At 36.8% G+C, this 16,067-nt stretch overlaps 1 protein-coding gene across 1 annotated transcript in view; it reads right to left on the reverse strand.

Annotated features, from left to right (window-relative positions):
* Positions 1-16,067, reverse strand: part of LOC124421896 (low-density lipoprotein receptor-related protein 2) — a 46,455-nt gene that overhangs the window by 2,984 nt on the left and 27,404 nt on the right. The window contains exons 3-17 of the mRNA XM_046957585.1: positions 15,925-16,056; positions 13,202-13,456; positions 12,805-13,059; positions 12,582-12,698; positions 5,256-12,443; positions 4,519-5,148; positions 4,041-4,436; positions 3,395-3,962; positions 3,068-3,311; positions 2,362-2,969; positions 1,988-2,280; positions 1,373-1,890; positions 1,039-1,276; positions 695-949; positions 71-577 (exon numbers count right to left, since the gene is read on the reverse strand). Coding sequence (XP_046813541.1) covers positions 71-577; positions 695-949; positions 1,039-1,276; positions 1,373-1,890; positions 1,988-2,280; positions 2,362-2,969; positions 3,068-3,311; positions 3,395-3,962; positions 4,041-4,436; positions 4,519-5,148; positions 5,256-12,443; positions 12,582-12,698; positions 12,805-13,059; positions 13,202-13,456; positions 15,925-16,056 — 12,204 coding nt within the window. The remainder of the gene's footprint in view (positions 1-70; positions 578-694; positions 950-1,038; positions 1,277-1,372; positions 1,891-1,987; positions 2,281-2,361; positions 2,970-3,067; positions 3,312-3,394; positions 3,963-4,040; positions 4,437-4,518; positions 5,149-5,255; positions 12,444-12,581; positions 12,699-12,804; positions 13,060-13,201; positions 13,457-15,924; positions 16,057-16,067) is intronic.

The following is a 16,067-nucleotide window of genomic DNA, read 5'->3' on the forward strand; positions in this document are numbered from 1 at the left end:
TTTTTATTAAATGTGCTTTTACAAATATTATTATATAAAAAGAAAAGAAAAAAAAAAAAAAGATAATTACTTTTCATATCCAAATCCTGTGCAAAACCAATTTTCACTTTACCACCCCTTGCGTTTACCATGTAGGATCGTTTAATTGTATTGTCATGAGAATCGATCCAAAAAATGTATTCTCTTACTGGATCGAAATCAACAGCTTGTATTCTCTTCTCATGAGCAATGACATCAATTTCTTCCCTATTACGAAAATTATAAGCTCTAATTTCTTGTCCATTCGCAAACAGAAGCATAACTTCGTCATCCTCTGCTCGACAAACTCCGCTTAAATTATCTGACAATTGGAATCCATGTCTACAAGAGCACGCATAAGAACCATTAAGATTCGTACAGATTTGGGAACATTGATGTTGTCCTGTCGCACATTCGTTAATGTCTTCGCAACGTTTTCTATTCTCTTGTGAAATTATGTAACCAGGATAACAAGCACAAATATATCCGCCATCGGTTATATTGTGACAATAATGAGAACAGCCACCCTTGTTAATGTCCAAACAAGGCTTAAAGTGATCTAAAAAAAAAAAACATTTTTTGGATATTTTACGGATATTTTAAATTGAATAAGAAATTGGTAATTATTAAAATTATTAAAAAATATAAATGTAATCATGTATATATTATAACTTACGACATCCCAACTCATCCGATGAATCTCCACAATCATCGGCAAAGTCGCATAATTTCGTTCGCTCTACACATTTTTTATTTGCACATTGATACTCTAAGATTGGATCGCAAGGGCGCATTCTAGTAGCGCACATCGTCATATTATTTTCATCGGAACCATCACCACAATTGTCAATTCCATCACATAATTGATATCTAGCGATACATCTGTGATTTGCGCATTGGAATCTTCTCAACGTATCGCAATTGAAATTGGCTGTGACAAAGATATTATTAATTAGCATCGTTCATAAATTTTGATAAACGATTACTTGTCATTTATTTATATAAAGAATGGAAACGTACCACACATAGCTGGATTTTCGTCCGATCCATCGCCACAGTCATCACTTCCGTCGCATTTATCGGATAATGACACGCAAAGATTATTGTCACATTCGAATCGTGACTGTGGACAATATCGTCCACCAGGATATCTTGGTGGACAACCCATTTCATCGCTCATATCACGACAATCACGCGTACCGTCGCATCGCAAATAAGCAGCAATGCAATGGCCACTATTACATTTGAATGTATAGTTCTATAACATGAAATTATGAATAAGGAACGTTTGCATAATTAAAATTATACAATAAATGTTAATACATCGAAATAATGAAAATATTATTTTATGCACCTCACACTCGTACTGTTGACAATCTATTTCGTCGCTGTTATCACCACAGTCATCCTCGCTATCGCATCTCCATCTAGAAGAAATGCACTTTCCATTCTTGCATCTAAATTCTGATTCGGAACATTGTCGATATTTTCCTTTGCAAACAGTTTCACTCTCGTCGCTGCCATCTCCGCAATCGTCCGAAAAATCACACATCCATTGTTTCGGTATACATCTACTGTTTGAACACTTGAATTCCATGTTCGGATCACATACTGGACAACTTTCGGGAAGTTCATCGGAACCATCGCGACAATCATCCTTTCCATCACAGAAAAGCCATTTAGGTATGCATCGATAATTTGCATGTCCTGGACAACGTTGCCATCCTGTAGTACAATTTCTTTGTCGACACATATAAGCTGGTTCATCACTATCGTCTCCGCAATCATTGTCAAAATCGCACATCCATAATTTTGGTATACATTTTCCATTTTTACAACTGAACTCCGTATTTGGATCGCACGCTCTGTTATCTAAACGTAATATTATCGGATGCGAAAAAATATGTATACAAGTGATACATGACATTTTTTTTTTTTTTAAATACTAATTGTTTGTTACAACACTTACGACATATAGTTGGATCTTCATCGCTGCCATCGTTACAATCAGCATCCCCATCACACTTCCATGAATCGTGTATACAACGACCATTGTATTTACATTTAAATTCGAGCTCTGGACATTCTAACGAGCAATTTGCTTCGTCGCTCTTATCTCCGCAATCATCGGCACCATCGCACACCGTTACGCTAGCAGTACAATTTCCATTTGCACATTGGAATACACTTGGGCGACACAGGCGTCGAGGACAATTTGTAGCCTCGTCTGATCCATCTTTACAATCTTTTTCTCCATCGCATCTTAATATAAAGAAAAATCGCAATACATTATAAAATATAATCGAATGAATCGAGACCAAATAAACGCAGAGTTATACTTACTTCCAGAACCATGGTATACATTTTTCATCGGGTGGACCACAACGGTGTTGTCCAGCGGTACAGTTTGCTACACAAGTTTTGCCATCCTTATTTAAAATGAATTGATTAGGACATTTACATTTGTAGGATGTTACACCTGGCTGACCATAGCCTTCGACCAAGTAAGAACTTGCTGGTGGAGCGATAAGACAGAGATGCGAACATCCACCATTGTTTAATGCACAAGGATTATTATACGGTAACTGTCGTAATGGATGATATATATGAATATCGTAAGGTCTGTGCGTCGTATTACGTAGTATTTTCAAATTTGCACCAGAAAATTTCTCTGCCCTACTGATAGCCTTGAGATTCCAATCAGTCCAATATATAAAATCATCAAACACTGTAATAGCAAAAACGTGTGGTACCGCGGTACCAGAAAGAACGATTCGTCTATTATGTCCTTCTAGATCAGCGAATGCTATGTAATCCAAATGAGCATCAGCCCAGAATATTCGATCGGTGAAGTAATCGATAGTTAAAGCATTTGGCCAAGCTATATCATCTTCCCATGTAAGAATTCGAGTGAAGTTGCTACCATCCATACCCATTTTTCCAATATATGCCTATAGACAAATATATTCATTAAAAAAAAAAAAAAAAAAAAAAAAAAATAAATAAATAAAAAAAAAAAAAGAAAAACTATTTTAAACTTATGCATTACCTGCAGATGCCAAGAAGTGAAGTACAAATATCCAATACCAGGATGGACCACAATGGCTCTTGGATCTGCTATTCCAGATTGTAAAGTTTTCCTATTAGTACCATCCAATTCTGAAACATCCAAATGTTTTGCATGTCGATCTAACCAGTAAAGTTTTCTTGCAACCCAATCAATAGCAATTCCTTCTAATCCTAGGCTATCGTGACGTATAATAGGTTCTTTCTTGCCACCAGATACAGGTGCTCTATAAGTAAACGGAATCAAATCAATCGTTTGTACTTTAAGTTTTACAAAGACATTGGTAAAAAATTACAATACAAAATATACCTGTATATAGTCTTTGCAGTTACATCACAAAAGTATAACATTTCTTGTGTATAATCGGCGTCTAACGCAACGACATTAATGAGATCTTGATGCATTAGACTGTATTTTGTTGCATCTGTTGACATGTTTCTAACGTAATATTTATTAGTGAATATGACCCATGGTTCAATTCTGTCTCTTCTTTTACAAGTATGTTCATCAGCAGCTCTTTCATACCAACGTTCGTCACATTTACAATAAAATCCGCCCGGTGTGTTTTCACATTGTTGACTGCACACTTGAGGCATTTCTATACACTCATCGATATCAACACATGCTTTTCCATCATCTAAAAGTTTATATCCCGGATTGCATTCGCAATAATAACTAGTTGGCGTATCAACGCATCTATGTCCACATTGATTCAATTCTGGACGTGCACATTCATTGACATTACAATGCGCTGGTTCGTCACTTTCATCGGCACAGTCTGGCTCTTTATTACAAACTAATTGTTGATCTATACAATTACCATTGGCACACATAAATTCTCCAGGATTTGGACACGTAGTATTTTTAACTTTGGATGCTGTGAAATAAATCATTTTTATACTTTAATGTACCATAAATAATAAATGAAGTTTATAACGTATATCATTGTACTTACGACATCCTACTTCGTCCGAATGATCACCACAATCATCTTGGCCGTCGCAACGGAATTGTTTTCTAATACATTTGAAATTCTGACATGTGAATTCTTGCGCTGAACATTGTTTATATTGAGAATTGCACATCTTTCCTTCGTCGCTACCGTCGCCGCAATCATTGTCATGATCACAAAGCCAATTATTATTAAGGCAACGTCCGTTGTTGCAAGTAAATTGATTTTCTCCGCATGGAGTTGGATCTGGACAACGATGTAACGTTACATTTTCATCTGCACCATCGACGCAATCTGGATCACCATCGCACAACCATTTCTTTGGAATACACTGAGCTCGATTCCATACTTTGTTAGCGGTGCATGTAAATTCTGTTTCTTCGTCGCATTTTCTGTCATCTATAAAAATAAAAATAATATATATGTAACAAAGCAAACAAATATTTTAATTTTCAAGCATAATATATTGATATAAACTTACTACATTGGTGTCGTTCGTCTTCATCGGAATTGTCCAAGCAATCATTGTCTCCATCACATATGTATATCCTAGGAATGCAATTACCATTGTCACAAGTGAACAAATCACCGAAACAAGTTCTACCTTCGGATTGACAATAACCAGGTGGTTCGTCGCTACCATCGAGACAATCATCGTCTCCATCGCAATACCAAGTAGCTGGTATACATCTGTGATTCGGACAACGGAAGCTGTTTGGAGGACAAGTTCTTTGTGCGCAATGTAATGGATTCTCGTCACTATTGTCACCACAATCATTGTCCCCGTCGCAAAGCCAATATGGTTCTACGCAAATATTTGTTTTCTCGCATTTTAAATGATTCTGAGGACATGTCGTATTCTGAGGACAACGATCATGCGTCTCGTCTGACGTTACGTTGTCCTTGCAATCATTAATTCCATTGCAAACTTGAGATTGTGGAATGCAACGATAATTGTCACAAGTGAATTCTCCCGGAGCACAAGGTGGATATACACAACCTTCTTCGTCACTACCATCACGACAATCATTCTCATGATCGCACTTCCATGTCTTAAAAATGCAACGGCCGTTGTTACAACGGAACTCGTTCGGACTACACGAATGGTAAGCTATAATAATAAGAATAATGTATAAAATTAACTTAGAATATCAACTTACATAGAATATCAATATTACAACTATAGAAATAAAATCAAAAATAAATAAAAGAACATACAGCAATAGTTGGTATCCTCGTCTGAACCATCATTGCAATCATCATCTCCGTCGCATGCCCACATTCTAGAGATGCAACGGCCATTTCTACAAGCGAATTTACTAGCATCGCAAGTTACGTTCTTAGGAACGCACATTCTATCCTCATTGACGAGCCTGCTATTATCGTCGCATTTACATTCTGCTGATCCATTAATTCCAGGATGACAAGATTGATCACATCCTCCGTTTTTGATGTTACAAGGATTGACTTTACACATTTGCCTTTCCGCGGAATAAACGAACAAATCTCTTGGCGAATATTCCAATCGTTTAACTAACTCTACTTTATTGGCACCTGTATACTTGTCAGCACGATATACACCTCTAAGTTGAAGATCAGTCCAATAAATATGTTCACGGAAGACAGTGATGGCAAATGGATAAATCGTAGCACTAACCAAAACTTCACGATTCTTCCCGTTAAGATCCGATCTTTCGATTTTTTCCCTTACAGCATCAGTCCAATAAAGCATACGTTCTTCGTAATCGATAGCCAATCCGCTTGGCTGTAATAAATCCTTATCGATGATAGCTTTTTTCAATGAACCAGCCATAGTAGTTCGGAAAATTTTTCCTGACGTACCGAATCGACCCCAATCGGTGAAGTACAGCGATCCATTGCAAGGATCAACGACGATAGCTCTAGGTCTATTAACTCTTGCGATCATTACCATATCTGATCCATCGAGATTCATTGCATAGATGCTATTATTGGTATAATCAGCCCAGTATACTTTCTTTTGAGTCCAATCGTACGATATACCCTCTGGATTAATATCTTTGTTCAGAAGAATATGCATATCGGTTAAGGATGGATTTTCTGCTTGCATCCATGCAATCTGTGCCCATGGTGTAATTTCCGTAAAGAAAAGTTTCTTGTCAGCATAATCGAAATCAATACCAGCTACATTCGTGAAATTACCAATTGGACTGAATGGAAGACTCGTATCACGAGGATCTAATCCAATCGATCTAATTTCCGTTCTCGTTGCAAATACAAGATATTCGTTCATATTTCCACATGTTTCACCGTCATTTAACAGTTTACCAGTTGCACAGTCACATACGAATCGATCATTTGGAAAAGCAAAGCAGAGCTGTGCACATCCGGCATTCTTAACCGAACATGGATTCGTAAAATCGGATGGTTGATTTTTTTGATCGAAGATAGCGATATCTCTTAATTTTTGTAAATTCGTTCTAACTGGTGTAGGTAAGCTAGTATTGCCGTGATATTTACTGGCCTTGAAGACTGTAGCTAAGTTTCTATCCACCCAATAAACGTCATCACCATAAATCGCTACACCCATTGGATTTGGTAAGTTTCGACGTATTATCTGACGATTTCCACCGGTATAGGATACCTTTTGTATCGTATCCAATTTAGAATCTACCCAATAAAGATCATGAGTCACAGGATCGACGGTTAAATCACGCGGAGTACTTATACCAGATGTAACGATGGACGAGGAATTACTTCCATCTAAAAGTGCTTTGCCTATTCTTGGATATTGTCCGTAATCGATCCAATATAAATATCTTTTTATGGGATTAACGACTAGTTCTCTGGGTGCATCGGTCATCGTCTTTATAAGGACTTTTCTGTAGCTACCGTCTAATCTGCAAACTTCTACGTAATTATCATGTGGGAAAACATTCGCGAAATACAAATTGCCAGCTATCCAATCTATGGTCAATCCACGAATACCATTTGAACCTATTCCCTGTTTAATAATTTGTTGAAGTTCCGTTCCGTTTGGTCTGACACGGAAAATTCCATTCCATATACCACGATTAAATTCTACCCAATAAATCCAATTGTTTGCGTAATGAACGTCCACGTGCAGAATATGATGTCCAGTTCCTGCAATGGGTACCATCGCTTCTTTAGCATCTTTCAGACTGTATCCTCTCGCCACATCCAATTGAGATACAACGGCGAAAGTCTTGAAGGGTTCACATCTGGTATCGTCCATTTCACGATATTCCATTCCACAAGCACATACTTTGGTTCCACCCGAAGATGGTAGACATAGCTGCTCGCAACCTCCATTGTTATTAAGACACGGATGAATGCCGGTAATACGTTTTTTATAAATAATCATGGTCTTCAATTCCGAATCGTTATCGATTATAGTAGTAGGATTATCTCCATTAGGAAGATCTACTCTTTCAATTTTATCGAAGAGAGGATCAAGAAGATATAATTTAGATTCATGAACCACCAGAGCTTTTGGCAAGGCTATATTGTTCGCAGTTGAAAGAATAGTCCTAACGTTTTGTCCATCTGTGTTCATTGACATCACAAATGTTGGATATTTAGAACTAAAGTAAACTGTTTTACTTGGAATATCTATTGTTATAGCCACTGGCTTTTCGACATTGTCTATGAGTACAAGTGGATTAGTACCATCCATATTTACTCTTCCTATTTTCATCGGTATACCAAAACCACCTTCGTCTACCCAAAATATATGCCCGTCGAGAGGATCAACGCACATAGATATAGGTCTTGCCACGGATGTTCTGTTGCCATCATTCGCTAACACAATCGTTCTAAATTTCGTTTTTCCATCAACTTTAATAGCCTCAATGTTAGAAGCATACCGGTTTCCTATAAATAAATTTCTACCAAGCCAATCGAATGCTATTGTGGAGGGAGATCCAACGATTCCAGAATCTCCGGCTGGATTTGGAAATTCAGTTCTATTTCCACCTCCATAAGGTATAGTATATATGGTGCCATTTTCATCGTCCGATTCCTTTCCTTCCAACCAATAAATTATTCGATCTCTTCTATCATAATCAATAACACGACCATCTTCTATTCCAACGACTGGAGTGATGTAACCAGTTTTCATGTCGCCTGGCGTTAAAGATATATCAACAATTTGTGATCCACGTAATACCATCAAGTATGGTGATTCTTCTTCGATACATTTGTAACCTTCGACTAATTTGAAACCAACTTGACACTTGCAGGTATATCCCAATGGATTACTTGGAGAAAGAAGACACAGATGTTCGCACGTTTCATTAACAAAAGGACGTTTACAAGGATTTTGTGACATAGGTTGTAGTACTGAATGATGTACGTGTATAGACAAAGGTTGTGATATTAAATGAGATATAACTGTTGGATTCGTGCCATAAAATTTATGTGCCGATAAAACTCTATTTAATTGTCGATCCGTCCAGTACATCGTATCTTCGAATAACGTAAGCGAATGTGGATGTAATAAGTAATGAGAACTAGCTAATACCTGAATTCTTTTACTACCATCGTACAGACAAGTGTCGATGAAATCTAATTTACTATCGGCGAAATATATTCTTTTATTGGCTATATCCAAAGCCAATCCATTAGGCCAATATATCTTGGTACTAATAATAGTCGATCTATTCGTACCATCCATTCCAATTCTCTCTATACGTGGATTTTCACCCCAATCCGTCCAAAACAACCATCGAGCATCTGGATTTGGATCTAAACACATTCCACGAGGTTGAGTAATATTTTCTTTCACGAGGACCATTCTTTTTTCACCGGTTTCCTTAGCCACTTCAATTGTATTTAATTTTGAATCTAACCAATATAAGTTTTGACCGATCCAATCGTATGCCAAGCCTTCCACTAAATCCAAACCCGTTGATATAACGTCTTGCGGATCGCTACCCCTTTCCAATCTTGAAATTTTCTTTAACTTCATATCGGACCAAAATATTGTTCCCGTGTGCATGTTACTTGCCGTTGCTACAACGTTCTCTACATTAATAGGTACTCTCTCTAGAGCTTGATCTTGTAAATCAGCGACTAATATAGTATGCCTATTAGATATAATGAGAAATGCTGCACTGTGATTTAATGCTTTACAAGTATGCTTGTCCTTCTCAAGAGTATAACCGCTGACACAATAACAATGATAGCTTCCTTTGGTATTTATGCAAATTTGAGAACAACGACCTGGTGGATCGCATTCGTTCAAATCGTGACAAGTATATCCATCAGAATCGAGTTCTTCGCCGGCTGGACAAGAACATTGAGCTCCTAAGGGTGTTCGAATGCAGGTGTTGCTGCATAATCCACTCTGATGTTGGCATTCGGCCAAGTCACAGCCAATTCCTTCGTCCGCGCCGTTAGGACAATCGAATATGCCGTCGCATACTTTAGTAACGTTGATACATCTGTTTGTTATATTTGGACATTTCCATTGTTGCGAATCGCACTTATGTTCTGGTGGACCGCAAGCGTGTAAAGTCGTATCTTCGTCAGAACCGTCACCACAATCGTCTTTACCATCACATATGTATGCTTTGAAAACGCATCTTGAGTTTTGACATTTGAAATACCCAGGATGACAATCGATTTGTCCGCAAGTAGGAGGTTCGTCCGATTTATCAGGACAATCTGCCGTACCATCGCAATACCAACTTCTTGGAATACAAATAGATGAGCCAACGCATTGGAATTGTTTATCGGTATTACATTGATCAGGTGCCAATGATGGACAACCAACTTCGTCACTACCATCGTTACAATCCGATATACCATCGCATTTATACGACTCCAATATACACATCTTTTTATCGGCACAGGTATATAATGTGCTGACACATGTCACAGGAGGACAATCGGCTTCGTCTTGTTGGTCGAAACAATCGTTGTCACCGTCGCATACCCAAGATTGAGGAATACAATGGCCAGATCGTGGACAAGTAAATTGAAAGTAAGAGCAGGTTTTGGCTGCACAGAAATCTCCCTCATCCGAACTATCGCCACAATCATTTTCAGAATCGCATTTCCATGTCGCTGGTATACAACGGTTATTTGCACAAGCAAACTGATTTGTATTGCACGTAATATTCGGACATCCAATCTCATCGCTGTAATCTCCACAATCATTCTCCGAATCGCAGCGGAAACTCATAGGCATGCATCGACCTGATTTACACTGGAACTCGTTCGTACCGCACGTTAGTTTCGTACAATTTTGCATTTCGTCGCTATTATCCAAACAATCGTTCTCGCCATCGCACACCCAAGACTGTGGTATACATCTTTGATTCGCACAAGTAAAGTCCCAAGCATTAGGGCAAGCTTGTACCGGTGGTTCCAATTCGGGATCAGCTGTACATGTCATTCCATCATCTTGCAATTTTTCGCCGTAAGGGCAACCACAAACTTGAATCAAATGAAGAGTGCCAAACTGATTTGTATAGTTTCGTGGTATCGCAAAGCAGAGTTTTTCGCAACCACCATTATTCAAGGAACAAGGATTGTTATTTGTTTCAGATTGTACATCACGACTGTAAACTTTCACGCCGTAAAGTCTATTTGAAGCTGGTTCGCGAACGAGAATCGCTTCTTGTTCTCCTGTTTTCTTATGAAGCCGAATTATAGCGTCTAATCTCCAATCAGTAATGTACATCCACTGTTCGTGTATAGCTATAGAAAATGGATGTCGTATTAATCTCGAATTAACAGTACGAACGTCCGTACCATCAAGATTTGAATGTTGAACGTGATCCAGTAAAGCATCGCACCAATATAATCTATCCTTGTAAAAATCAATTGCCAATCCATTTGGCCAACCTAAAGTTAAATTTTTGAAAACTACTAAATTCGATCCGTCAGCATGTGCTCTGCTGATATTAGCTGGTCTATCCCATTCGGAGAAAAAGATATATCCGTGATTTGGATGAATGACGATAGCCCGTGGTCGTTTAAGATTTTTCAACAACGTTCTCCTATATGTTACATTTCGTGTGCTTAAAACGTTCAACGTTCCTTTGCGCGAATCAATATAATAAAGATTTTTCGCCGCCCAATCCACTGCCAAACCTTCTACACCTTCGTTTTGACTCGCCAACACTATTTCTCGACCGGTACCGTTTTGATGTACCCTGTAGATTACGTCTTGCAAGACATCGCTGTAGTATATATACTGATCATAAGCATCGTAATCTAAACCGACGAATCTAGCTCTTCTAGAGACTACAGGCAATATTGCATCGCTAAAACCCTCCATCACCGGATCTAATACACGACCTTTGATAAATCTTTGTTGCGAATACATAAGGAATTCTTGGACCAAATTACAATTTCTCAGATCGCTCGATAGTCTCCAACCAATGTCACATGCACAACGATATCCCAAACTATTCTCTTGATTTGTAACAGCAGTAACTATACACATGTGTTGACAACCACCATTGTTATTACCACAAGGATTGGAAACAATTGGTTGGGCTAACATATGAAGAGCTTTCACAGCTTTGGCGTCTCTTACTTTGAACACAGTTTCTATAGAATAACCCTCTTGCTTCTTGTCAACGCTCATTATTGCCTGTTTCGTATTATCCGTCCAATAGATCTTACTTTCAAACAAAGTCAGTCTCACCGGTGATGGAACTTGCGGTCCTTTTACTACCATCACTCTATTTCGTCCATAATAATCAGCAGTTTCTATATAGTCTAACAAAGTATCGCACCAATAAATTCTCCGAGCTATCGTATCGGCTGTTACACCGGATACCTTGTATGCTGCTTCGGATACAATCGGAAATGCCGAGGTACCATCCATATTTGCTCTCAGAACTTGTTTGCTATCGGCAATGAACATGAGACCTACGGTTGGATCTAAAGCGATATCCGAGGGACTAGTAAGATTAGATCCAAGTACGATCCCGTGATATCGACTGTCCAATTCAAATACATCGATCTTTTGTACAACCGAGTCAACAATGTAAAGTTTCTCTCCTATCCAATCAACAGCTATCGATATAGGACCCCAGGAAACAGGTAGATATATATCTAGAATAGAGGTAGCCGCGTTACCATTCAATGATTCTGAATGCACTTTCCTTGTTTTAGTATCACTCCAGAACAAAAGATTTCTCGAATAAAGATAATCGACGCCACTGGCACCGGTAGTGTTAGCAACGATTCTTGGATCTTCTCCGTTAGCTGACATCCTCCAAATAGCACGATCTTGAGCAACCAATAATTCCAAAGAGGAGATATTTTGGGCACGACACTCGTTGCTTCCGTGTAATACATAACCGGGTGCACAACTGCACGTATAAGAACCATCAACGTTTTCGCAAAGTTGATCGCAAAAGCCCCATTCCAAACATTCGTTTCTGTCTGTTGAAAGAAATGAAATAAAAATAAGGAAATGATTCTAGATCTAGCGATTTCTATACAAGAGCAAAGAGAAAAAGAGAAAGATAGAGAGAGAGAGAGAGAGAGAGAGAGAGAGAGAGAAAACATTTCCAAGTATACCTATGCAACTTTTTGAGTCGTTCGCTAGTATTCTACCCGTAGGGCAATAACAAACACCTCCTGTTGGGGATGGTTGACATTTGTACTCACAGCTCAATGACCCGCACATACTCGTAGCTATAAAAGATACGTAAAGATAAGTAATAAAACTATGAAGAAATAAAAGAAAAGTAAACGAAAAATTCCTTTTTCAAGAGCTCGATCTGGCTCTTGCGAAACTTACAACAAGCAGCTTCCTCGTCGGCGCCATCCTCGCAATCAACTTTACCATCGCAAAGCTGAGACTTGTTAATGCAAAGTGGCTTCCCGCCTGGTGCACCTTTCGGGCATATGAATTTATGCCCAGGACAGCCTGTTACCGAGCAACCTTTTTCGTCCGAACCATCAGTGCAATCTAAATAACCGTCACATCGGAATACCAGAGGTAAACAAAGCGCATTAGTGCAACGAAACTGATCGACCGTACATGGAGGAAAATCTATAAGGAAAGAAAACAATCAAATATAAACGAGAGCAAAATTCGTTCTTTTGCTCTTCTTTTCCTTTTTTTTTTCTATTTTTTTTTTTTTCTTCTTTAATTATTATTTTTCTTTTCATTTTTACTAAGTCATAATACTTACTGCAATGTTCCTCGTCGCTGTTGTCACCGCAATCGTCTCTATGATTACATCTCGCGCTATGTTCTATACACCTTTGAGTGGTATTACATCTGAATTCATCGAGTTGACAAGGTGCCTTCATGCTCGTATCACATTTTTCTTCGTCCTTTCCGTTCCGACAATCAAGATATCCATCGCAAACTTTTTCTTTCGGTATGCAAAGTTCCGGATGAGTGCCACCGCACCTGAAGTCGTCTGGCTGACATTTTCTATAATCTGTACGAATATTACTTCAAGTTTTTATAAAGATCTCGAAATATTATAATTATATTTGTAGTCTTATTTATTCATATACGTATCCTATCTATATATATATGTATGTATGTATGCATAAGAAGAAAATAATTAAACGGACGATCTCGTCTTACTACATTCATTATGACTTAATTAATGATAATCGTGGACTAAACTTTCACTTTAAAAACGTTAGCCATCACGTCAAAGGCCAAGAAAATGGTTTTTAAATTAATTACGTCATCGAGAAAATAGGATACACTTGAGTTATCACGCGCAACCCCTCAATTAGTTTTATTCATTGGAGTGCACTTGTACCAGTGCATAAAGACGAAACGAATCCCCTCTTTAGACTCATTCACTGTAACAACCGGAAATTAACACACGCGCATACACCTCGAATATCACAAAGGACGATATCGTGTGAGGAAACGAAGGCCATCCGACAAAACTTATGGCAGGATCAGCTGGACGATATCGATATGTTTTGTTATTCCTATTCCTTTTTTTTTTCCACGGTAATAAGTAATAAATTATTAAACAAATATTTCGTATTGTTTGCAATATTTGTTCTACGATATATATTCCAAAGCTTCGATGAAAAGTATTTCAACAGTATGTATCTACGTACATTTGTATATATGCATATATGAAATTATCAATAGAAACGGCCCCACGCACTTAACGACGTATTCATTATCATTCTAAGCCACATTAATACTTTCAATTACGGTCTGGCTGATTTAGCGAAGTCACTGGCATAGCCGTCTTGACTTCTCTTACTGGGAGTAGTGTCAAGTGAATTACAAAGTCAACCAAGTCGTCAACCAAAGTCAACCAAAACATGACTTCGATGATAAACTTAATAAAATCCCCGGAATTTTCTTCTTTATTTTCACATTTACAAGAAAAATCATATAAGATCTATTATATTTATACTATATATATAAAAAAAAAAAAAAGAAAAAAAAAAATTATTACAGATTTCGTACATGGAGCCACAATTACATTTGTGGCGATAATATGAAATAAAATTTACAATGAAAAAAAAAAAAAAAAAAAAAAAAAAGTATATATATATATAAAAGCATGTAACATAAAAATTACATAGTATTATAAAGAATTAATTCCGTTTACTAAATTTTAACCTATATATCATATATCAAAGAGAAAGTATCGACGATGCTCTTTGTAAAGTTCATGCTGATATATACTTATTGTTAAATCGACATTGTACATGACATTAGAATTACATAGGAAAGTTTATAACTTTACTTGTTACCTGTTCTTTTACATACGACAAATCGGGTATATAGAATAATGTATAAATCTTATATACTCTACATTAGAGCGTATAGAACGTATAATTCTTAAATACTTATGTATATTCTTATGTAACAACGTTTATCGACTCCTTATATATACTAATCATAATAGAGCAATTGTAAAAATGTTTTAATGAACAATAATAACTAACAACGTTTATACGTCTAATCGCTTTACAAATTCCTTCGATCGAACATTATACTATGATCATATTCCTTCGATAATATTCATATTATGAATAATACGCTATAATATCTTATTTATCGTTCCATTGCAATACTCGTGTTTCATTGATAAAGAAACACATTGCTTCGTACACGATTCATTTCTTATGAAACACACTTATATTTTAAAAATTAGAAAAAATTTGCATATATCAGTTTCGCCATTTTCATATTGAAATAAAGATGATAACGATAAAATATTTTTTTTCTTTCTTTTTTTTTTCTTTTTTTTTGGTCTTTACTAATATCTAACTTTTATAGAATCATTTTAACTGTTGAATGTTTTTACATTTTCATAAATGGTATTAGCTAGAGTTATAAGTTATATAAATACATTACGTACAGGTTACACTTTTAAAAGACGAAAGTCCTCAAATACGTATAAGATATACATTGCGATATCCCTTCAAAATATGATACAAAATTAGGAAAAAGATTTAGATCCGCTTTTTCTTTTTTTCTTTTTTTTTTTTTTTTGATATTACAATAACAAAATAATAACGATGAAATATTTTTTTTCTTTTTCCAAATTACAATTATTATTAAATTATACGTACATCTTCGTAGATATTATTACCTAGTAGAGGGAGTCACAAGCTATATCACGTATAATATACGCTTCAAAGACGAGTGTCTGCGAAGATACTTAAGACGAGATAAAAAAAAAAAAAAAAAAAAAAAAAAGCTATGAGATCTTTCAAACAAGAGTTCAACTTGGTAAACCTGTTTCTAAATCTACTTATGTTACATGCGTGCACGTATTAACGTAATATTTTCTTCTTTTTTCAATCATCGAACCATTAGAAATATACCTTTTCAGAATATCTTTAAGAAAAAGAAAACAAAAAAAAAGAGAGAGAAAAGAAAAAAATATAGAAAAGATTGTTAAAAAATACTCACGGCAACCATCCTCGTCCGAGCCGTCCACGCAGTCGACCGTAATGTCACATTTTTGATGTAACGGTATACAATAGGTTTTATTGAAAATATATTGTCCGCAGGTAATTTGGCCGACTTCGCAATCGGGCGGTGCTGTTAACAAG

Source organism: Vespa crabro, chromosome 2, assembly GCF_910589235.1.
Source record: "Vespa crabro chromosome 2, iyVesCrab1.2, whole genome shotgun sequence".
NCBI lineage: Eukaryota > Metazoa > Arthropoda > Insecta > Hymenoptera > Vespidae > Vespa > Vespa crabro.